The sequence below is a fragment of the Thamnophis sirtalis genome, unplaced genomic scaffold (genome assembly GCF_051295495.1).
Source record: "Thamnophis sirtalis isolate CommonGarterSnake01/CBP01778 unplaced genomic scaffold, rThaSir2_p1.2 scaffold_4, whole genome shotgun sequence".
In the NCBI taxonomy this organism is placed as follows: domain Eukaryota; kingdom Metazoa; phylum Chordata; class Lepidosauria; order Squamata; family Natricidae; genus Thamnophis; species Thamnophis sirtalis.
Genome location: NW_028261384.1, coordinates 107165377 through 107190571, shown reverse-complemented (window position 1 = coordinate 107190571; position 25195 = coordinate 107165377). Strand labels below are relative to the sequence as shown.

Below are 25195 nucleotides of genomic sequence, written 5' to 3'. Positions count from 1 at the left end.
ATTTTATCCTGTTCAATCATGTCCAATTGTCAGAGAATGCTCGGACAAGTCTGTGCAGTTTTCATGGCAAAGTTGAGGTGGTTTGCTGTTACCTGCTTCTTAGGGTGGAGAATAACTGTTCCAAAGTCATTCAGTTGGCTTTGTGCCTAAGGCAGGACTAGAATATAACAATTTCCCAGGTTCTGCCTGGATGCTTTAACCACTATACGAAACTGGCTCTTGGTTAATATATGATTTAGGACTGAAATGATACCTAACCACTGAGCATGCTGGCAGCGACTAATAGGTGGTAGAATCCAACAATATTTGGAGAAGTATAGGTTCCCCACTTCTATTTCTCAGGAGCCTTACTTTACCATTAAACAGTCTTCCACAATAGCCTCCAAATGTGTTAGGTCAATTCTCAGAATTCCTATCAATGATATTGGGAATTATGAATGTTGCAGCCCATATAGCTAGTGACCACTAAATTGCAGAGAACTGCTGTAGTATAAAGTGGCACACTATAAATAGCAGCTTAAAAGAGAAGCTGATGCTTGCAAGATCCTTTGCCAAATTAGTTGAGGAAGCCTCATTCATGCACACACCTTTCCTTTATTTGTATTGTAGAATGTAACTGTCTCTACTTTCTTAATTAAATTGTGTCTTAAATGTTTGCTCTGCAAGGACCAGTGACCTTTCAGATTGTTAATATTCATTCAGCATCAACTGTGTCAACAACATTTTTTTCCTCCGGACTTTGAGATATAAATTGTGGGCAAGGACAAAAGGTAGGCAGCAATGTGTATAAATACAGCCTCTTGCTGAAAATCAAGCACCTTGAGGAAGTTTAGCAACAGAATAGGAAGGTAAGGAACAAACAGCATGCTGAGATTACAGAGCTATAGCACGTCATTCAAATTTTATTGGTTGGGAAACTAAGGTGTCTTTGTTTAAGCCTTGAGAAACTGGGTGGAGTGTGAGAATTACATCTTTTTGATTATTCATGATTTCTCTTTTCTTTGCCTCCCGCAAAACAGAGCTTGGATAGAGCCTGCAATAAATTGGATTCTGATCTACTTCTTCCAAGATACCAAGGCTAAATACCTATCATGCTGGATCTATATACAGCCGTGCTTGGGCTTTTGATTCTTCTGCCCATGGTGGGCAGATTTTTCTTTCCTTATTTTTGGTTGGATCTGAAAAACATTATTGCCTACCTAGTAGTGGGATATCGATGCCACAGATACATGCAGAGCACTCCCCCTATCACTCTCCTAGAAATATTTTTGGCCAAAGTTAAGAAGTATTCAAACAAACCCTTGATTCTCTTTGAAGATGAGGTTTATTCCTACCAAGACATTGATAGATACAGCAATCAGATAGCCAGAGTATTGAAGGACTATGTCGGGCTGAAAGAAGAGGACACCATGGCTGTTTTCTTCAAGACCAGCCCTTCCTATCTCTCAGTTTTTATCGGCTTATCAAAGATTGGCTGTACCATGGCATGTATCAATTATAACATACGACTCAAATCTCTAATACATGCTCTGAAAACTTGCAAGGCTAAAGTTCTTCTATCAACTCCAGGTGAGAGAATCATGTAGGAAATACTTCCATAGAAAATAATACTATGTCGTAACTACTGGAACTTTCTCTTCTTTTTGAATTGCATCCAAATATTTTTTTTCAACCCAGGGGGATGGGTAAAGTGTTACCACAATTTTGGATTTTGCATTGGTAAAGTAAGTTTGGCATATGCAAAATGATTTCTTTTATATTAGTAGTAAATAAGTAAGTAAGATCTTTATTACGGTCAAAGACCAGCAATATATATTTGTTTTTACACTATATTAAAAAATACTAACATTAAAATATAATTAAAAAGTATTGACATTAAAAGTGGATAATAACATAATGGTCCAAAGATTGTTAAAGGTATGTGCAGATAATTGGTATAAGATGGTACCATACTTCTGTAGCCAATTTTTTTCTTATGGACATTGCAGCAGCACAGAACTTTGCCACTGCATATGTGGTAACCGGGTTAGTGTCTTGGAGGAGGAAGCCTAGATAAAAATTGTCTGCCCTCCCTGGCCATCTCTCTAATAAGGGGAGAATATATGCAGACCTACAAACTCTGTATAGCTCGCAGTGTAATAGTACATGTGAATTATCTTCCACTTCTCCTTTACCATATATACAAATGCGTTCAGCTATAGGTGTTCTCTTATACCTGCCCTGGTGGAGTGCTGAAGGAAGAATGTTAAATCTGGCTCTGAAGAAAGCTATTCTTTGTTTTGGGAAGATCAGGTCATTTAGATATCTTGCCGATTCCCATACACCCTGTTTGATTCTGTTCCTAATGTGAGAGGCAACCTGTTTCGTTCTTCTTGAAATTCCATGTCCCTCATTCTATTGATTACTACTTGCTTTGTTTGCTCAAAGCCTAGGGACATTAAGAATAATGATGAGAGCCCATAAGAGCCCAGATTGTGATCAACTGCTTGTTTCTAGGGGGAAGGGAGTCAACACTAATGGGGCAGTCCCTCTGGAAAGAAATGCATTTTAAGCCAATAAATGATCATCATCTTCCAGGCTCTTACTTGAATTTGAGGCATGCCTGTCTCAATTCTTAACTGGGCATTTGGAGTTCCATTGGGAGCAATTAAGATGGCTCACAGGAATTTTGTTTGAATGGTTTCTAACAAGTCTCTCTTTGCAAGGATTCCTATTTGTGCCCTGTAAAGAATTTGTGCCAATGTTTTGGCCTCAAAAAGTTTTAAGGCAGCAGGTACTAACTGACCTGTATAAAAGAAATGCTTGATTGCATTTGAGGACCTAATGGCTACTTGCAATGTGTGATCCAGGTGTGCCTTCCATGTCCCTAGCGAGTGGAAAACCACACCAAGGTATCTAAATGTTCTAACCTGTTCCAGACTATATTCTTCCAATTTCCATGAGTATTGGCTTGGTCTTTCAGCAAAAACTAAAATTTTTGATTTATCGAAGTTAAGGACCAGCTTGTTTTGCCTGCAATAGCTGAGTGTTGCCCTAATTGTTCTCTTCAGTCCTATGGGGGTTTGTGAAATGATAGCGGCGTCATCAGCATATAAGAGAATTGGCACTTTGCGTTGTGCTAGGTTAGGAGGATGGAAATCAGGCTTCTGTAAAAGATCAATCAGGAGATTAATATAGAAGTTGAAGAGGGAGGGGGACAGGATGCAACCCTGCCGTACTCCTTTTTGTACCCTTACTGAGCCGGTTAAACTCCCTTGGGGATTGCACCTCACTTTCAGGGTGGAGTTGGCATATAATTTTTGTATGAGGAAGAGGAGTTCTCTCTTCCTACCACTATCGACTATTTATCGATAGTGGTGCATTTTAACTTCTCCCAGAGGGTGATCCCGGATATTGAATCGAAGGCCTGTTTAAAATCCAGGAAGGCCACAAAAGAGAGGATTTTTTTAATGTGTGTATTTTTGTACTAAATGGTGGAGTACCAAGATATGATCCACTGTCAATCTTCCTTCTCTAAAGCCGGCTTGTTCGTCTTTGATTATCCCCCCTGAAATTAGCCAATCTTGAAGTTTATAATTTAGGTGTTTGTCATGCAGTTTACTAATAACACTTAGAAGACTAATGCGTCTGTAGTTGCCTGGGTCATTTCTATTCCCTTTTTTATAAATTGGTATGATAATTGCTACTCCCCAATCTCTAGACATATGGCCTGTTTTGTCTATAAATGTAAACAGTGATGCTAAAAGTGGAGCCCACCAACTGGCGTTCTTTTTAATTATTTCTGGCAGGACATTATCGGCTCCGGGTGCCTTATTAGCCTTTAGGGCTCCAATCAACTGGGATATCTCTTCTGGTGTAATAGGGGGCCAGTAAGAAGTGTGGTCCAAACTAGCTTGGCTCTCCTTGGTTACATAGTCAGGATCTGTATAAAGCTCCCTAAAGTACTCTTCCCAGGCATGAATTGGAACCTGATTTGTTGGGGGTAGGAGAGATTTTCCCAGTCCCCTGGTGATGTACCAAAAAAGGGATGTATTTTTTGTCCTGACTGCCGTAATTAGTCTATGCCAAGACTCCTTCTGGGCCGCACTTTTCTTTTCTTTTAGAAGGTTCTTATATTGTGCTTTCAGCTGCTTTAAGTAGTAAGTGTGCTCCTCGGAGGGGGCATTTTTACTTTTCTTGTATTCCTCATTATATATCTTTTTTAGTTGAACACAATCTCTATCAAACCATTTTTTGTTTTTTGAAACTAGCATTTTGGGGTGAGCTAGTGATCTGTTACTGAGAACCGAATTCAAATTTAAAATTAAGGATTCAAACCCCTCTAGGTAAGATTCCCCACAGTTATTTCTTAGTAGAGATGTACGTAACTCTATGGTTTCAGGAGCTAACATCCATTTGGTAACTTCCTTAGCGTTTTTCTTGTTCCATTTAATTTTTACCTGGGTATTTTGAGTCTCTAACCTGGGTAGTTAGGCTGTGCCTGCCCTTAAGAGAATTCTGGTGCAATGTGAGAGTAAGGAGTATTGTATTATGATCACTTTCCAATTGCGAGTCTACCTCCATCTTCTGTAAGAACTTCAGGAGGTCATATGATATTATCCAGTAGTCAACTGTGGATTTTCTTCCTGCTTCCCGGTAAGTATATTCTGCTGGGAAATCCTGTTAAGGATACAAAGATCCAAACGTTCAGTCATTTGTCTTACACATAAGCCTGCCCGATTAGCTTTAGGGTCTTTAAATTGTCTGGCATGCAAAGATTCATCTGTTACATTTTCATCATAGTGAATCTTAAACTGCTTATATAATGCTTGATCATTTGGACCCATCCTAGCATTTAAGTCCCCCCTATAATTATTAGCTTTGGGGAGTTTGGCTGAACAGCCAAGAATAAAATCTTCTATGCTGTCCCAAATCTTGTTAATCACATTATTCTTATTAAGTGGAGGAATATAGATATTGAAAAGCAATATCTCCACCTGTTTAATAAGAGTAATGTAGTTACAACCCATGACTGGAAAGGTGGCAGTGGTACACATTTAAAATGCAAGGATATATTAACTAATGTACAATACCCCCTTTATCTCTCCCCCCCACCTTGCTTGGGACAGCCAGAATTGAGTTAACCCAATAGCCATTTAACTGAATCTCTGCTGAGGCCCAGGTTTCCTGCAGGAAGAGGATGTCAAATTGTGATATATAGTCAAAAAAGAGTTGGTCTTTTGATGGGATGGACCAACCTGCTATATTCCAGGTTATAAGAGAGAGTGGGTCAACTTTTGGAGCTCATCAGGAAGCTTGATTTATACAAAGGGAAGTTGTTTGGTTGTTACCATGGATTGAGGTGTCACCGCACACCGAATTGGTCTTCTTTAAAAATAGGGAGGACCCGTCTAGGTCATGTGTAGACTCTTGAGAAACTTATATCAGTATTCTGTCAGCATTGGCTGGATTGATACTGTGAATTTATGTAGTAGGGAAGCATTCTCTCAGAGTACACCACTTGGTTTATTAAAAGTCACATTTACATTTCTCTATTAATAATCTCTCAATAGTTCCACTAACTTTAAATGTGATTGAATGAATGAACCTCTTTCTTCTTTTTCTCTTGCCTAGTACTATGACATAAATTGTCTTCTGAGATCAGGATGGTAAGTCCATAAGAACTGCAAAGACCTATGCAAAGTAGCATCTTACTTCCGTAGTTTTTGTGAGTCTTGTAAGTGAAATGGGCAACTATATAAATTTAAATAAATGAGTGGATCAGTCTATTGTAGTGCTCTTTTGGACACTAGTATTCAGTTGTAGTAGGACAGAAGTGTCTTTGGGGCAGTACTTTGAGACAGATGTCTAGGGTCTTTACCACACTTTGAAGTAAGGAGGTAATATGGATTGCTATTTAATGAATATCCTAATTCTGGGCCTCTTTGATAAATCTGGATAATCCAGAGGTGTGTAGCTATACAACAATATTCAGATTTATATTACTTGCAGGCTCCCTATAGATGTTTAAATGAGCATTGCTGCTGAGGGGTGGGGAGAAAGAAGGAGGAAGGGAGATATTTTTGTATGTGTGTATATGTGTGTGTGTGTGAGAGAGAGAAATCATCCACTAATTTGTCATTTTACATTGTTTGAAAGCATTTATTAATCTTATGTATAGGGTATTAATTCATAAAATTATATACATAATGAGTTTATACATAAGAAATTTTTCCCTGGAAGCTGTGAACAATGAATCAAGGAAGATTGTGGTTGTGGTTGGAAGCAATTTGATAAGCGAAAGTTTATTAGCAACTGAGCCCTATTTAGCGGAGGAGTCAATTTCTACTTCTACTGCATTTGTGCAATGTCTTCCAGTGCAGCTGGGTTGAGAAATAAAAGATTTATCACATTCTGGTCCTAGAAGAAAATTAATCATTTTCTGAATGGCTTTCTATGATAATTTTGCAGGATACATGGATTTTCACATTAGACATGACATGGGATATTTCTGCATGAAATGGTGCCATTCCTACAGTGGCTTCACCCTATCTTTGTTCTCATTTTTCTTTTATGATTTCAAATGAAGTATAATTTTAGTGATGATCTTGGCTTCCTAGTAATAATATTTAGCACCATTTTTCTGAACAACCACCTGAAATGGGATTTGGGGATAATGTTTTACAGCCAAATTTTTCGAGGCTACATCATTAGAAGGTATCACCACTGTTCTGTTGTTTGGCACTTTACTCTGATTCTAAAGTATATGGATTTTATTTTATCATGTATAATCCCACTGCTATTTGGATCAACACAATATTTTGCAAAACCTGTTTAATCTCATTGTTATTGATGATGGTATTTTATTCTCAATGATTTAGAACCATTTTTGTGCTAGCTGGACTAGTACGTTATTATTCCAATTCTTGCCTTTTTTTCCTTTGTATTATAACTTCAACATGATCTTCATGGTGTTAAAGTTACGTAGCAAGTTTTATACTTCCCCCAAAATTGATATTTCTATCTATCCATGACATATGAAAATACACTGCTCTCAGTGAAACATAGCTCCAAAAGCAATATTCTTTTCATACATTTTTCCTAATTAATTTAAAGGAAACAGTTGTATATTATAAGTACTATAAGATAACCATCTTACTTTATTATCAGATTTTGAATTGATAGAACATTAGTTTGCCATGGGTCAATGATGTATATGTTCAGCTTGACTATAATTATATATTGAATGTAACCATTAAAATGCCCAAAGAACTATAACACAACAATAGAAAAAATAAATGTATTCAAACTTGCAGCAAATGGAATATTGATATACTTAGGGTGACCAGACGTCCCGCATTTGGCAGGACAGGCACTCTTTTTCATAATTTTTCCCGCGTCCCGGGCCGTTCTCAAAAGATCCTGCTTTTTAATTTTGGCACTGTCAGATCTTCTCCATTTATTAATTAGGAGTTAATTAGGAGTTAAGAATTAATTAATTCTTCGATCGCTCGATCCCCCGCCCATCCACTGCCGCTCGCATGGGTGGGGTAGCATAGCGAGTGAGCGGGTGGATGGGCGGGGGAGCGAGCTCGCCTTTTCAGCCCCACTTCCACCCGGACAAGCCATGGGAAAGTCTCTGCCTCTCCGAAAAGAGCCACCTGAGTGTGTGGCCCTCGGCGGGTTCTGGAAGCGGCGCCTTTCCGCCAAAGCATCCCTCACGCACTTTGGGGGCCAGTGGATGAGGCGAGCACAGCGGCCGGAGACTCCTCCGCGGGACTCCTTCCGGCTCCGTCTGCTTCCCAGCCTGTCCCGGCTCTCCTGACTCCCGGGGCCGCCGCTTCTCCGAACTCACCCAAAGAGAGTAAGTGATGAGCATGGGCGGGGTAGCATAGCGAGTGAGCGGGTGGATGGCGGTGGGATAGCTGCCAGAAGCCTTCCTGCCCACCACCGGCTGCACTGCAGCTGACTCACCCCGGGCGAGCTGGAAGGCTTTTGGGCGTCCGGGCAGGAAGAGCCATGAGCAGATGGTGTGGGATCGCCGCCTGGGAGCCGCCAGCCTTCCTGCCCAACACCTACTCTCCCCGGACTTGTTTTGATGAGCGCGGGGTGACTGACAGTAGTTTGTGCCACTCAAACTATCGTCAGTCGCCCCGTGTTATAAGATTAAGATCTCTTGAATTAGATTCCGGCTGATGCAGCAGGCGGCGCGGATTGCAGCAGGGACGGCCGCCGATTGCAGCCCGATTGCACCAGGGGCTATGCTGGCGGGGACGGGCGGGGGGGATGGGACTGGTCCTGCTAAGGGTGCGGAGGACGTGCCTCTTGTCGGTCGAGGCATCGGCTGCCCTCCATTCTTCTGCCTTATCTCTCCGTCCGTCTACCTTTGCGTTGGGAAAGAGGAGCGGAGTGGGAAAGCAAGACGGATTGCCATTGTCAGTTGCCAGGCTTCCAGCAGGTTGGCTGGACACCGCCCCTGTGCTCCCGCCCAATAGCAGCAGCAGCAGGGCTGGCGCCTGAGTGTATGGCGGAGACACCCACAGCCTTCTCCAGCTCACTGATTCTCCCCAACCCCGCGATTTTCCTCCTTTTCAGCTGGGTGGCGGGAGCACCTGGGATCTCCCTAGGTCAAAGCCAAGAGGAAGGGGGGAGATTCCATATGAAGGCATCCTGAGGCTCTACTTTAACCCATGTGCGAAGTTTGGGGGGGGATGCATCTTTTCCCTGGCTTCTCCGAGCTTCGTTCCTCCCACTTTTTCTCCTTCAGCTGGAGACAATTACATACACCCCCCCCCAAAGAATCCCAGGCATACAAACAAGCAACTTCCCCACCATGGGCTTTGTTCTTAACCAACAGCAGGCAAAGGGAATAGAGAGAGGCGGCGGTGAGGCTACCTTTTGCGGGGAGAGCAGGAGCTTGGCCAACCGTGGAAAGGTGCCCTGGGGCTGGGATCCAAGGTGTGCTTAACTAGGTGAGGAACTTGTGCAGATCCGCCGGGGCATGGGAATTGAGGAAAAGAATAGAGAGGGGGCGTGTGGAGAAGAAGAAGCGTGCCGAGCTGTCATCAGAGCAGGCCAAGCTCCTGCTCTCCCCACAAAAGGTAGCCTCGCCGCTGCCTATCTCTAGAGGTGGCGGCCGTCCCTGCTGCAATCCGCGCCACCCGCCGCATCAGCCTGGCTGCAATCGGTGGCCGTCCCTGCTGCAATCCGTGCCACCCGCCGCATCAGCCGGAATCTAATTCAAGAGATCTTAATCTTATAACACGGGGTGACTGACGATAGTTTGAGCGGGCGTGGCTGGCGCAAACTACCGTCAGTCACCCCGCGCTCATCAAAACAAGTCCGGGGAGAGTAGGTGTTGGGCAGGAAGGCTGGCGGCTCCCGGATGGCGATCCTACCACCATCCGCTCGCGGCTAGTGAGCCAGGGAAAAGATGCACATGCTCAGAGGCCAGGGGGACGCTTGCAAAGGAGAGATGCGAGAGGCGCTGGGATTGGTTAGAATCGGATGAAGCTTGGCTTTGGAAAGGTTGGGGGGGGGGGACAAGCGAAAGTGAAAGCCCCAGAGAGTGATGCAACCAAGAAGAGTTTTGCAGTGTTCCATGACCTTCCCCCCTCGGGAAAGGAGGGTTGGGATCACAGGCACCTGACTCTATTCGCTTTGGGTGTGCATCATAATGTTGTAAGCTGCCCGGAGTTACCTGTGTGTGAGGTGGGCTGCCCTATGCATTTGCGTGTTTGCGCTGGAGAAAGAGTGAAAAAGAGAGGGAGAAATAATTATATTTATTAGATAGATCAGTGTTTCTCCACCTTGGAGACTTGAAAGAATTCTGGGAGTTGAAGTCCATATACTTTCAAGTCTTCAAGGTGGAGAAACACTGAGGTAGATGATAATGAGATGAGGGAGGGAGAGGGGGAGAGAGAGAGAGAGAGAGCATATCTAGATAGACAGATAGGCAGGCAGATAGACGGATGGATAGAGAGAAAGAGAGAGAGATAGGTAGGCAGTCAGATAGACGGATGGAGAGAGGGGGAAAGAGGGAGAGGGATACCATAACTAGATAGACAGATAGGCAGGCAGATAGACAGACAGACGGATGGACGGATAGAGAGAGAGAGGATATGCATAATTAAGGTGACCAGATGTTCCTAGCGAGGCCGCGGGCTGGCAGTAACCTCCGCGGCCTAGTTCCCCCCCCCAGTCAATGGTGTCCCTCTTTACCAATCTGAAAATCTGGTCACCTTAGATATGCTCTATATTATTTGTTAACACCTGAATTAAATATTTTTCAACAAAGAAGCATGCAAAAGACATGAAAGCTATTCAATCATTCTTTTTATATTTTAAAAATAAAATAATATTCCAGACTGGCTTCTTTTTCCATTCCTCTTTCTTGCTTTCTCGCTTGCTTGCTAGTCCTAGCACACAGATTTTATGTATATGTCTTCATCCAGTTTCATATAATAAAATAATCAGGACAAAAGGACTATATTATACATTTTTGCTTAGGAGTATTTAGTGTTTCTAAGAATGCAAGATTAAAGTGCTATTCTTTACATTGTCTTTGCAGAAACTTTGCCATGTTTTCCCTTTGTTCTAGTGTTTATGGAAGAGGCTCAAAAAGAGATTTCCAAAAATAAGGCAGTAAATTCAATCAAATATTTTTTTCTTTCCTTTTTCAAGATTTAAAAGATGCCATTGAAGATGTCCTGCCTACTTTAAATGATGAAGGGATATGTGTTTTCTATCTGAGTGATGATTCCCCAACTGAAGGTGTAGAGCCACTACTCAAACGGATCAAATTAAGTTCTGCTGAATCAGTGCCATTTTCCTTCAGAGCCAATGTAACAGCTAAATCTGTATGTCTATATATTTTCACCTCTGGGACCACAGGTGAGGAGCATGAAAGGTGGAATGGTTGCTGGGAGACCTAGAAGGATAACATAGGCGGATGGCTTGAAATAATCTCTGTTGACTTCTGCTTGTATGATTGCATAGTTTTTATGATATGCATAGCCTAGATTAGGGTTAGGTAATAAGTAACAAAGTTAGGTAAGAAGTCATTTTTCTTTTGTGTCTGCAAAGCTTTCTGCTCACCTGACATCATCATCATGCCCACCTGACCACCTTATATCATCATCATCATCATCATCATCATCATCATCATCATCATCATCTGATGCTGATGAATGGAAATTGGCATGTTGCAAAGCTTTAGTTCATTGATCTGTACTTTTTTTTTTTGCTAGTGAGTGCTTTTGAAATATCAAAGTCATATGATCCCTATGTCTGGTATGGAATCAAGCATACAATCATGAAATTGATTGTAAATTATCATTTCTTGCTTTTTCTCCAAATTCATTGCATCCTTTATTTTTTTCCCTCCCTTTTCACTTTCCTCCAGGACTCCCCAAAGCTGCTACCATTTCCCAGAAGAAAGCAATAATGGGGTCCCATCTGTTTTACCTGTCCGGTGTCCATAACAAAGATGTTGTTTATTGTCCACTTCCTCTGTACCACTCAGCTGGATTCCTTGGGCTTGTGGCAACCATAAACAGGGGTAGGCACAAAAGACCAGGGAGCCTGGAATACACATAGAGACCTTCACCCACAGAGTATTATCAAGAGACACAGAGCTCTTATATCAGCTTATATCTTATATATAATAGCATCCACAGAGAACATCACAGCCTGCCTCAGATGCTTTCCCAGCAAGCTAATAATAACTCTGCATGAAGGAGTTAAGAAAAATAGGATGAGGCAAGCAGGAAAACGTGAAGGTTTATACTATTGTGTCAATTATTAACCAACCTTGATACAGTAATGATGTATAGATAGTCCTAACTTACAACAGTTCATTTAGTGACCATTCAAAGTTACAACACCCCTGAAAAAAGTGACATGATCATTTTTCATATGACCATTGCAGCACCCGCATGGCCACACGATCAAAATTCAAATCTGTGGCAACTGACTCATATTTATGGCAGTTACAATGTCCTGGGGGCATGTGATGCACTTGTAAGGAGTGCAAACTCCTTACAAGCAAAGTCAATAGGGGAGCCAGATTCACCTAACAACCATTTTGCTAATTTAACAACTGCAGTTTCACTTAATAACTCTGGCAAGAAAGGTCATAAAATGGGGCAACATTTTGCTTAGCAGATATTTTTAGCTCAATTGCAAGTTGAGGACTATCTAAACATTTCCAGTATTCTGACACAAAAATAACATAAATATAATCTCACAATAAATATATAATCTCACATAAATATAATCTCACAAGCATCCAGATTCAAATCCCAGAAGGCTATGGCAAAGTGATGAGAGCTAAATAGCTTGAAATAGATCTGTACTAATTTCTCTTTATTTCTTTGTTGATAAATATAAATTTAACACAATACTACAATAAAAAATACATGTGCCAAGAACACTTTAACTAGATCTTTGGCAGATTCAGAAGAAAACTTCTCACTCTTGGAGCAGTTTTGTAATGCAAACTTATATATTTGTAAGGCAGAAAATGGCATGTCAATCTATGAATGTTAATGCTGGGAGTTGGAGGAGGAGTAGGAGTAGGAGTAGGAGGAGGAGTAGGAGGAGGAGTTTTTCTTGTTTGAACCATAGGCCACATCAAAGTATACATGAATTTCATGGACTGATAAATATTTTAGCAGTATTCCTTTTCTACGGTTATGCCATTTAATTATTTATAATTATTTATATCCTATCTTTATAATTTTTATAAATCAGCTAAGATGAACATATCTAACATGCCAATATTTTCCTACAACAACAACTCTGTGAGATAGGTTGGACTAAGAGAGAGTAACTGACACAAAGTCACCCAGCTGGTTTTCAAGGATAAGGTGAACTCACAATCTCCCTAATGGAAGGACATGAGAATTGCATCCTTTTAGTTTGCTAATTTATATACTGAAATATTTGTTGCAAGTTATTCCTAATAGGTAATTCTAGGATGGGTCATAGTATCAGTCTTATGGAACACTTAAAGTGGTGAACGCTACACAGCTAAACGAAGAAGCAGAAAACAACTTGTAAATCACTTGAATAGTGGGTGGATAGATCGGTGGATCAAATAAGTGTGTATCAAATATTTGCTGATCACAACCATATAAATTGTAAAAAATATATAAAAGAGCCGAGGTGGCGCAGTGGTTAGGGTGCAGTACTGCAGGCCACTTCAGCTGACTGTTATCTGCAGTTCGGCGGTTCAAATCTCACCGGCTCAAGGTTGACTCAGCCTTCCATCCTTCCGAGGTGGGTGAAATGAGGATCCAGACTGTGGGGGCGATATGCTGACTCTGTAAACCGCTTAGAGAGGGCTGAAAGCCCTATGAAGCGGTATATAAGTCTAACTGCTATTGCTATTGCTATATATAGACCTAAATGGCCTATTTCTTGCTAACATCCCAACCTATTTGGATATCTGATTGCAGAAGAATGACATTCACAGAAGCAGGAAACTTGCAGAGAAAAAGATGCCTTAATTTATATATTTATTTATCTGATTTATATCTTGACTTTGTCCTCTTTAAATGTCCTGGAGCCAAATCATTTTAGGCCTTTTTAAGCAACTTGGGGAAGATGTCATTGAAAAGTTGCAGGGTGGAGCGTTTCAGCTCAGGGTTGTAATCTAGTGATCACATAAACTTCCAGAACTTTCTCTCTCTCTTTCTGTAAGGAGCTACATGTGTTTTGAGGCCCAGGTTCTCTGTTTCTCATTACTGGGATGACTGCAGACGTTATCATGTCACTGTAATTCAGTATGTAGGAGAAATGATGCGCTACTTGTGTAATGCACCAAAGGTAATTGATAAAATGGACTAATACTTCAAAAAACTATGTTACAAAGAAGAATAAGGGATTGCTTGCCAAATTGTACGTAGCAGTGTCCAGGAAATATAGATATAATTCTAGAAGAGAACTATGCTTGTATCATATTTTAGAGACCTAGGCCCAGTTTGTCATGAATGCTGAGCCTGTTTCTGTATTCCTTTCTTCTGTATCCATTCCTTCTCCCTTCATGTAACTCAATTCCCTCCCCCATTTCCTATTTCATGAAAAATTGATAATTATACTTGCCAAGCAGCAGGTTGTAGAACAGATATATATATATACACACACACAAATACATATGTATATATAAATCTTATCTATTATAGAGGTAAAAGGGAAAAAAAGAATTTTAGCATTACTAATCTTTCACAGAAGAATAGTATTGTATCTTTATATGGGAATATATAGTTTAATACAGGTAGACTGATGCTATGGTGCTTGCATCCATGTGGACGCTGCCGGGCCCATGAGCGTGCTGCTTGCATCTATGTGGACGCTGCCGGTCCTGTTCCAACCGTACCAGAACTCACCACTGTTCCTTTGTATATTCCTCATAAGAAGGGTCTCAGTAGCTTGCAAAACACTGAAAAGGAGCTTTGGGATATATGGAGGTAAAACAAAGAAAAGTATTCTAAGAAAGATGCCTAGGAGTTTAAAAATTGCTGTCTGATACCAGCAGGTTTAGGGTTGCTTAGCTTTGTTTTTGTATGACAAGTTTGATTTGAAACTGGCCAGTTCGAAGGCTGAAGGATTACAGGGAGTTTTCGAAAGCAGAAATATGTGTAGGGAGCTTAGTAGATGACAACAATTTATCTGTTGTGGAGCATGGATGGAATAGTCATTGTTTCAGCAACAGAAAATAACATGTTTCCTAAGAATAATTATTTGGTTATAAATGCTAGAATATGGTAGTTCCTAATATTTCTGCTAGTCTGTAGTCCCTGTTACTTGCTCAGAGATGATATTCAAGTTAATATTAAGGTATTAACCAGAATTTGAAAACCAAACCTGTTTTATTTATCTACCGGTGCCATGGATTTCTATCTGTTTAAATTAAAGGCATCATTGTTATGCAACTGTAGTCTGAAATAGATAAAATCTCCGCATAGATTTTATAGACTAATTGTAAACATTCCTTATGGACTGTCACTCCTTCCCACCATCTTGTAGGATGTTCTTCAAGCAATCTCTTAAAAAACTGGCTCACTGCCTGATCAATTGGCATGGCCACTGCTAGTACAGTATTTCTTTTGGAGAACTCTAATTTCCTTGATGTCTCACCTTGCAGAGAGATAATGACCGTGACCATAGGGTAAGACTAGCCATTGGCAATGGAATGCGGATAGAGGTTTGGAAGGAGTTCCTGAATAGATTTGGACCCATCAAAATCCTTGAAGTTTATGGAGCTACTGAAGGAAATGCTGGATTCCTTAATTATGTAGGAAAAGTTGGAGCAGTGGGAAAGTCCAATTTCTTTTATAAGGTAATGAGAAGTTCTTAGGTCTGTAAATAGATAAAGAAAATATCTGGGCCACTTCTAGCTACCTAGACCTCTAGCCTGTGTATACATAGAATATAGGGTCATAAATTACATATTTAGAAGTACTTGAAATGTAATTGGAGTATTTTAAGAAAAAGAAATAAAGGCCCCAAACCCAGCACTTTCAATCTTCTCTCTGAGTTTGTGGAACTGTCTGAGGCCAAATTCTCTTCTCCCCTCAACTTTTGGTATCATTAGTCTCCAAAGGCCACATGACTATCATTGGAATGAATTAGGTTTTCTTGTTTTGGAGATTTTTTTTTAAATAGTACATTAGGCTCCCCAGGAGTGGAATTTTTCAGAGCACATGGATTGGTCAGCTATTGGGAGAATGATGCTAGTTCTAATGTTTTACTCCAAGTATATCTCAGACAGAGGCTCTCCAGGGAGGTCTATATATGACTGCTTTTTTGCTGCAGCAACAGTAGAAAAATGTTAGGGTAGCTTCTGAAGAAACTGCTAGCTCAAAAATCCTCCTAGGCAAAAACCCCCGAGGATGCCTTAATTGGTTGGATGTAAGCAGTGGGTGTCTGTCCATCTGTCTGTCTATCATCTATTATCTTCCACCTTTATTACTTTATAGGTAATTCAAGGTGGTAAACATATCTAATATTTCGTCCTCATCCTAATTTCACCACCACAACAAATCTGTGTGGTGGGCTGGGCTGAGAGAGATACTGGCCCAAGGTTACCCAGTCAGTTTTCATGCATAAGGTGGAACTAGCAATAGCAGTAGCAATAGCAGTAGACTTATATACCGCTTCATAGGCCTTTCAGGCCTCTCTAAGCGGTTTACAGAGAGTCAGCATATTGCCCCCAACAATCTGGGTCCTCATTTTACCCACCTCGGAAGGATGGAAGGCTGAGTCAACCCCACTAGAATTCACAGTCTCCCAATTTCTAGCCAGCACCTTCACTACTATATCAAAAGGCAAGGGTGGGATGCCTGATGGAAGTGCATCTCCTCTTACCTATTACAAAACATCTGAGAAAACATCAATCCAAAAATACCTGATTCTCTGCCCCACTACATCACAAGATTTGTTCAGAGGATAAAGGGAAAGGCTTTAGCTTTGTAGGGTTTAGCTAGGCCTCTTTATCCAGCATGAAGTTCCTTTTACTCATTAAATCCATACAAACCTGTCATTAGTGCCTGTTTGGGGCTCATATTTCTACTTGTCTGTTCAATTTCAGAAAATGTTCAACTATGAATTTGTGCAATATGATGTGGATGCAGATCAGCCTGTGAGAGATGAGAAGGGGCTCTGTATCCCAGTGCCTACAGGTATGTTTTGAGATAGATGGATAAAATTTTTTAGACTTATTTAAGATAAACCAGACTTTTCATTGTCAAGAATTCACCCCATAGAAAGAGATATGGCCTTTAGTGTAATCTTTTCAAACCTGCGCCTCCCAATCAATTGGGCTTCAATTGATTCAAAACTTGAACCAATTGAACGGCTTCAATCAATGGCTTCAAAACTGCAATAAATCCCAGGCAACGTCAGGTATATGGCAGAGTTTCCCACCCTTTCCTGCTTTGCAGACCGGCAGGTGAGGAAGAGGGGATAGTTCTGTGTGACAGCCATAACACACATGTGCAGCCCCATGCACATGTACCCACTATTCACGCAAATGGAGCACATATGCACATGCTTTCCCATTGCTCAAGCAAGTGCAGATGCCTGTGAATGTTCACCCAATGCTTCCATGGCCCAGTTGCAAGCAGCTCATGGCCCATTAGCAGGTTGCAGGCTAGGAATTGGGGACTCCTGGTCTATGGTATTTAGTAATATGGTGCTATTGGTTGTTTGTTGTGAGACAATCATTTATTGATTCTACTTGATTCCCTTTTTGTTGTTATAGGACAGACAGGTTTAATGGTGGTAAAAATAAGTAAGAGTGTCCCATTTGAAGGCTATGCAGGAGATTATGGAAACACAGAGAAAAAAATTCTCCATAATGTCCTGAAGAAAGGAGACAGTTATTTTAATACTGGAGATCTTTTGAGGGAAGACCATGAAGGTTTTATCTATTTCCATGATCGACTGGGAGATACTTTCCGGTGAGTCTCACTATTCATTCAGTTAGTAAATTGGATCTGTAGTTTTGCTTATGTGGAGTAAGATACCGAATGGGCCATGATTCATTTGTGTTCACTGTTACTTTATGTCTTTTTATTGCAGTTAAAAATTTGTAATTTATTTGATTGAGGAAAGTACTGTCCAAAGATAGAGAACCAGTTTGGTCTAATGGTTAAGGCACCAAGTTAGTGATGAATACTTGGTTAATCCCCTCAAAACTGTGGATCCTGCAATGATGATGGTGAAGGAGGAGGAGTTCAAAGATGCTGGCTAATCCTTAGATAACTAATCTAGGATTTTGATTCAGTGAATTTGATTAATGAAATATCCAATATGAATCAAATCTCAAAGCAAAATAATCTCAAAACAGAAACAAAGAGCTTTAAGAACCAAATTATTGTGGGTTTTTTTTTTGCTATCCTACAATACACTATATCACTGTATTTACATTGTGGGAATATGTGAACCAACTCCCAGATTTCCCCAACGAGCATACATCATAAAGTTGCTAGGGCTGAAAGATACTCTATAAATCACAATGAATGCCAAATAACAACAGAACTATAAACCTACAACCCCCTATCTATGGCACCAACACATACAGGGTACTAATGATGGCCCAAGTCTGGTAATAATTGCCTGCAAGGAAACAAGCAAGCTCAGAGACCACTAAAACCTAACATTTCAACAAGGAGCTGCACGGGTGATATTCAGCCAGTTCTGACAGGTTCTGGAGAACAGGTAGCAGAAAGTTTGAGTAGTTTGGAGAACCGGCAAATAGGCTGGACCCACCCCAGCTGCCTCCCAGCTGATTTCTTTTGTTGCCCTGAACAGGAGAATGGAGCTGGAAAGCAGGTTAGTGGGGTGGGGAGGGAATGGGTATTTTGCAGTATCCCTTCCCCTGCCACGCCCACAAAGCTATGGCCACACAAGTACACCACACCCATAAAGCCACGCCTACAGAACCAGTAGTAAAAACTTTTTGAATCCCACCACTGATGAGCTGCATATATTCTTTTCTAATGTATAATATATTTTGTTAGATTTATGTGATGATGATCTAATCCATGCTTATATTATAATCATTCAATGGTTTGCTCCATGAACGTGGTTAACAAAGTAATTATCACTCATTTTCTTTTAACCTTCTCTCAGCCATTAAGTAATATTTTCCCTGATCATAAATCCAGAAAGAAATCTTGTGAGTGAAGCCATCTATAGGAATATCCAAATGCTAAATAATACATTATTAATACAGTCTACCAACCTGTGAAAGAAATAAATCCCTCCTGTTTTGGCAGCTGGAAAGGAGAGAACGTGGCCACCACTGAGGTTGAGATGACATTGGCAGTTTTGGATATCATTGAGGAAGTCAATGTATATGGAGTACCAGTGCCAGGTGAGTTTGAAACACCTATACACTCTTCTACACACCCTTTCCAATGGACATTTAGAAATCTGATTTGCAGAAGATTCTTAATCTGGTTACTGGATTTACCCATTTAGTGGGCTTGTGTAATATCCTTCCTCATACATTCACCTTAACCCTAACCCTATTGATTTATTTGTCAACTGATATGCCTCCTCAGCCATAGGGAGGGAGCTTATTGAACTTCCAGGTGTTCCATAGGGCTGGAACTGCAATAGAAAAGGGACACTTCTAAGGACCCATAAGGTGACAATGTTTAAAAGAAGGAACCTGGAATGTGCCTCCAAGGAAGTCTCAGGGAGAGGCAATCCTTTAGTAACCAGGCCCTGTGACAAGTAGAGCTTTAAAGGTGGTACCAGTACAATTATGCCCTGAAGGAAACTGGAAGCTAGTGGAGTTCGTGGCACGACATAACCGCGAATGTCAAAAGTGCGCCGACAAAACCGCGGTGCTAAAATCACGATGCCAACAGCGCGCCGACAACAGCGCGCCGACAACAGCGCGCCGACAACAGCGCGCCGACAGAAGCACGATTTAAGTTAAGGTAAGGTTTAGGGTTAGGGTTAGGGTTAGGGTTAGGGTTAGGGTTAGGTTTAGGGTTAGGGTTAGGGTTAGGGTTAGGGTTAGGGTTAGGGTTAGGGTTAGGGTTAGGTTTAGGGTTAGGTTTAGGGTTAGGTTTAGGGTTAGGTTTAGGGTTAGGTTTAGGGTTAGGCTTAGGGTTATGTTACAGTGCATTTCTGTTGGCGCGCTGTTGTCGGCGCGTTTAGCGCTCATTCGTCTCCACGGTTTTGACGGCACGGTTTTGTCACCGCGCTTTAGTCACACGCGCTTTTGTCATACGCGCATTTGTGGTGGAACCAGTGGAGTTAGCATTGCAGGGCGTGTAACATAAGCAACCTTGAAGCCCAACCCAATGGTCTTCAGAACTCAATATAGAACACACTGCAGTATTGTAATCCAAACAACAAAGTGGTCAAGGCATTAGAATCTGGAACATATTAATATTTGTAATAATCTGCTTTTATTGCATTGTCTGACAACTATTTGGCACCCTTTTTTAGGGTGAATTGAGCCCTTTTAGGTAGATTGGGGTGTGTGTCAAATGTTTCCCTTTAAGATCATTAAGAGGAATATGCTGGAATTTGTCAGACAAAATAGCTGAAAGCTGCTTTCCAGTCTTAAATCAAATACTGCATAGGTTTTTAGGGAAAAGTCTGGGCAATTTGATCCTGTTGCACCTCAGGAATCGGCAGTTTCCTCATGACTGTGATCATATATTAAGTCCATGTCTATCCATTTCCATCACAATGGAATGTATAGTGGAGTGTTATGTAATTCTTTCCTCCTTGAGATAAAAGGTTGTCTCTTCTTGCTTTAAAGCGGTGATGGTTCAACCATTCCTCAAAAAGGCATTAGATTGAATTGTACTGGACAATGTTTGTCCAATCTCCAATCTTCCTTTTTAGGGAAGGTTGTTGAGAAGGTGGTCATTCACAGTGGTGGGATTGAATTTTTTTTACTACCGGTACTGTGGTCATAGCTTGGTGTGGCTTGGTGGGCATAGCTTATGGGCATGACAGGAGAAGGATACTGTAAAAATTCCATTCCCACTTCACTCCGGGGGAAGGATACTGCAAAATCCCCAATCCCTCCCAATCAACGGGGACTCGGGAGGCAGAGAATTGATGGGGCCAGTCAGAGGTGGTATTTACCAGTTCTCTGAACTACTCACAATTTCCGCTATCGGTTCTCCAGAACTGGTCAGTACCTGCTGAATACCACCTCTGGTCATGCAGAAACTTTAGAAGATCATCTTTGTTATGAATTATTGTAACATGATTTACATGGGGCTGTCTTTGAAAAGCATCTCAAAAGTTAAGTTGGTGAAAAATTTATCTGCATGGGAAGTTATATGCACTCCATGATCAGTGCATGTTATACCTCTGATCTGCAAACTACATTAGTTGCCCATTTGCTTCTGGGTTCAACTCAAGGTGTGCTAATAACTTATAAAGCACTACATGAAATGAGATGAGGTTATTTGAGAAGCCCCTTCTCTCACACTGTATTTACTGTTGATCTCCGGGTGCGCTTCAAGGTGCTACTTATCACCTATAAAGCCCTTCATGGTAGTGGGCCTGGGTACTTGAGAGACCGCCTACTGCCAATTACCTCCACTAGACCGATTCGATCGCATCGATTAGGCCTCCTCCCAATCCCATCTTCTAGCCAGTGCAAACTGGCAACTACCCGGAGGAGAGCCTTCTCGGTGGCTGCTCTGTCCCTTTGGAATGAACTCCCCGTGGAGATTTGGACCCTTACCACCCTCCAGTCCTTCCGCGCCGCTGTAAAGATCTGGCTGTCCCGGCTGGCCTGGAGTTAAGATTGTAGCCCCACTTGAATTGTGCGATTGTTGTGTTTTCTTTTTAACATGCTGTATTGTCTATTGTTTGTCTTTTCCCCCTCCCTTTTTTGAATTATGAGCCGCCCTGAGTCCCCTCAGGGAAAAGGGCGGCATACAAATAAAGGCAAAACAAAAACAAACTCACTGCACCAGATCTGGCAAGAGGGGCATCCTCCAGGTCCCATGAGCCAAGGAGTGTCATTTGGACCAATTATAGCTTCCATGTGGTCTTCCAAGAGTAGCCACATGCAGAGCAGTATTACAATAGTCTATACACAAGCTGACTAAGCTATTCATACTGTGAGAAGTATCTTCCAATCCAAGAAAGATGTAATTGGCACTAAAGAGAGATGTGTACAAAGCCCTTCTGGTGATAGCTGTCACCTCTTCATTGAACAGAAGTCAAATGTATGGAGTATTCTTTAAATTAGTGATGCCACCCCATCAAGAATTAAAGATAATAAATCAGTCCAACTTGCAGATGTTTAAAATGAAAATCACACAGAGTTGGCCTGTACCTCTTTCTCCCCAATCATCATCCAAGATAGGGCCTCCACAGTTTTACTCAAATGGGTTTCTTTGCAAACTAGAGTGAGCCATAAAAAAATAACCAAGCTTTGTCACAATGCAAATGAAGCCAAGAAGTATTTCACAGTTTAAGCATGTGATACATTCAGTCAATATACTGAAAGATTAGCACTGACAAACTGATTAGATTATTCATTACCTGTAGTCAGCTATTTCACAATAGCTTTGATTGATACAAATCCAAGGGTAGAAAAATCTAAGTTAGATAGAATTGAGAATATTTTCTTTCAGTTGGTGCCATCTTGAAGATTTACTATGCACTGCAAGTAGACCTGCAGCATTTTCCCCTTATGCAACTACTCTTTAGTTACATAATAAAAATGGATATTTTCTGATATGGGAAGTAGTATGATAAGGCTAAATCATAGCATCAGTCATGATCTGAGCATGAGATATTGTCAGCTTCATGGGGACAGAAGATAGAATGAGGGTCACCAGGCCATTTTGGTGTGGTTTCCATAATGAATGAAAGTTGCTTTGCATGTAGCCTTATTGTCAATTATCCCATTCTGGTTTGTTCCAGGGCATGAAGGAAAGATTGGGATGGCAGCTATACGGCTGAAGGATGGGTGCCCATTTGATGGAAAGAAACTGTTCATACATACCAAGGATTATCTGCCTAGCTATGCCATACCCCGCTTCATTCGTATCCAGGTGAGAAATCGTTGATTTATGCTCTTGCTTACCATTAGAAAAAATAACTTAAAACCACATACCTCAGCATCTTAAAGTATAATAGAAGTGCTGATGCCAGTCATAACATTAGTGGAAAGGAAGTAAATGTAGGTTTGATTTTATTTAAAAAAAGAACAACAATAACTGGAATAAATTATAGTAAGAATTGCTAGCAATGAAAGTTATCAACTGAATCTGCATGGAGTTTCTTTGCTTTAAAAATACTTTCACTTTTTTAAAAAGTAGAAGTATATTGATTATTTATGAGTTGTAGTGGTTAGAGTACAGTACTGCAGGCTACTTCTGCTGATTGCCACCTGCCTGCAATTTGGCAGTTCAAATTTCATCAGGCTCAAGGTTGACTCAGCCTTCAATCCTTCTGAGGTGGGTAAAACGAGGATCCAAATTGTTGGGGGCAATACGCTGACTTTGTAAACCATTAAGAGAGGGCTGTAAAGCACTTTGAAGCGATATATAAGCCTAAGTGCTACTGTTATTAAAAAAATCATAGCTAGGAATAAAAATGGAAGTGGGTTGGTACCGGTTCGCATCGGTTCGGGTGAACTGGTAGTGGCAATCATGACTGGGTTCCTGAACTGGTAGGGATGGCAGGCTGGTCATGCCCCTGAACCATGGTCGCCCATGCTGTTTGCCGGCATGTTTTTTTGTCATTTCATAACGTTCTGGGTATGTGCACCACAATTTAGAGGCAACTGCACATGTGCAAACAATGTGCGGCAGGCGTGCACATGAGCAAAGTGAGCAGCACATGCACAAATGCCACAGTAATGCCGGCAGCAACCCACCCCTGGAGTAATGAAAATAAAAAGTGTATATAAATTCACTTGAGATGAATTTTAGCAAGGCAAGGCAATGCTGAAAATGGGGAAAGCCTTGGGCAAAGGTTGAAAAAGACAATGTGATGGTGCTTGTGGGGAGTGGAGGAGATGGGGGGCGGGACAGGTGAAGATATCACAAAGGGATGCCAGAGGAGATACAGGAGATGGGATAGAGAAGATTAAGGAAGGCAGTAGCCCATAATAAGAACTGAAGAAGGCAGGAGGAAACCTGGGTAAACACAGTAAAAGCAAACAGCAAGCAGAAAACACTGAATGAAGAGTAGGAAGACTGGGAGAAACAAAGTTGCATATTTTGCATTCCTGGTACAGTCAAAGATAAGCATATCTCTGTGCTCAGGTTACCTGCCTCTAGCTTGAAGAAGGCAAGAAAGCATTCATCCCCTTTCTGCAATTCAGCATGAAAATGTCCTCGTTACTCTTTAGTATATGACATATACTAATTTTTAATTTTTAAAGATAATCTGTCCTCCATATCTGTGACCTGTTAGTTGCGCAATCGGATAGGTGGTGTAAACAGCTGTTCTTAATATCCCCAACATTTGCTCATTCGTGCCTCACTACACAGTAAGAAGGCAGTGTGATGGATTTTCTCGTGGGGAAATAACATTCGTGGGGATCCATCGAACAGTTTCTTCCCTTACACTAGGAGAGTAAGGGAAGCAAAATTCACTAGCTTTGTTAATGAGGCAGGGCAATACTGAAGAACAAATTCCTGTCTCTGTTTTCACTGCTGCCTTATACTTCCTGCAGGAAAAGTTGGAGATCACAGGAACTTTCAAGCAGTGCAAAACTCAGCTGGTGAGTGATGGATTCAATCCTGCCACCATCAGTGATCCCCTTTTCTTCCTGGATGACTCAGAGAAGAACTACATACCCATGACTGAGGAGATCTACTGCTCCATTTTAGAAAATAAAAGAAAACTCTGAAGGAAAATTCAAAGAGGAGCTTAGCAGTGTTACTTGAACAGCTTTAGAAGTGGCAAGATCTCTGATTGCAGCCATTCATGTTTTGATTTTGCTCAAGAAGGAAAGATATATGGCCAGAATATTAATTCTTCTTAATGTATTTGTATATTCTTGAGACATCTGTTTAATCCAGTAGCTGGGAAATTTTTTGGAAATAATAATAAAATGTTGCCATTTTCTCTTGCCACAAGAAACATTTACTTTGGAGTGAAGCTTATTCTCAAGAAAGTATTTGGGAAGGTTAACTCTTTTCCTTCAGCACCATTCCACATCCTGCTTTGTATCCAATGTGGGAGAAGTTATATCAAAGGAGGCTCAAAACATCAATATATTATTAAAGTTCACATCAATACATGTTCATGCACATGTCTAACATTCCCTCCTCCTCAAAAGCACTCATTTCTAAACTCAGGTCCTGTCAAAATACCCCTTTGTATATTATTATTTTAAAATATATTTTAATATCAATGTAATCTAGCAACCAATCCTGGACAAGAGAGGCCTGGATTCAAATTACCATTTGAGCTGTATGCTCACTGGATGAATTGGGCCAATTTTTCTCACCTTAATCGATCTCATAAGCCTGCAATTAAATGGGTAAAAATATGGGAGGACCCTCATCACACTTTTGTATCCCATCTCAAGGAGGGAAAAAGGGGATATTGTAATCTTCACCTTGACAAACAAGATCAAAACAGCCACTTCCACAAATATTTTAGATTTTTTTTAAAAAGTGAGAACTATATTGCAACAACCAGAGAAACATGATACTCAAAGCACAACTGTACTGTGCTTTCATGCTTTTCTGCT

The 25195-nt window shown here is 41.0% G+C and overlaps 1 protein-coding gene across 1 annotated transcript; it reads left to right on the top strand.

Moving 5' to 3' along the window:
- The first annotated feature begins 784 nt into the window (after window positions 1-784).
- On the top strand, window positions 785-24927 carry LOC106556644 (long-chain fatty acid transport protein 2-like). Its single transcript, XM_087713696.1, has 11 exons — window positions 785-848; window positions 1020-1569; window positions 10663-10872; window positions 11384-11539; window positions 13685-13809; window positions 15128-15322; window positions 16574-16664; window positions 17246-17444; window positions 18765-18862; window positions 22408-22538; window positions 24170-24927. Exons 2-11 carry the CDS (start codon window positions 1092-1094, stop codon window positions 24344-24346), a joined length of 1860 nt encoding a protein of 619 aa, XP_087569822.1. The 5' UTR covers window positions 785-848; window positions 1020-1091; the 3' UTR covers window positions 24347-24927.
- The last annotated feature ends 268 nt before the right edge of the window (window positions 24928-25195 follow it).

Bases quoted from the DNA above. Each gene is read 5' to 3' on its own strand.
- LOC106556644 (XM_087713696.1), top strand. From the start codon at position 1,092: ATGCTGGATCTATATACAGCCGTGCTTGGGCTTTTGATTCTTCTGCCC. The intron at 10,873-11,383 runs GTGAGGAGCATG...ACTTTCCTCCAG, and splicing joins TTTCACCTCTGGGACCACAG to GACTCCCCAAAGCTGCTACC. The intron at 18,863-22,407 runs GTGAGTTTGAAA...GGTTTGTTCCAG, and splicing joins ATATGGAGTACCAGTGCCAG to GGCATGAAGGAAAGATTGGG.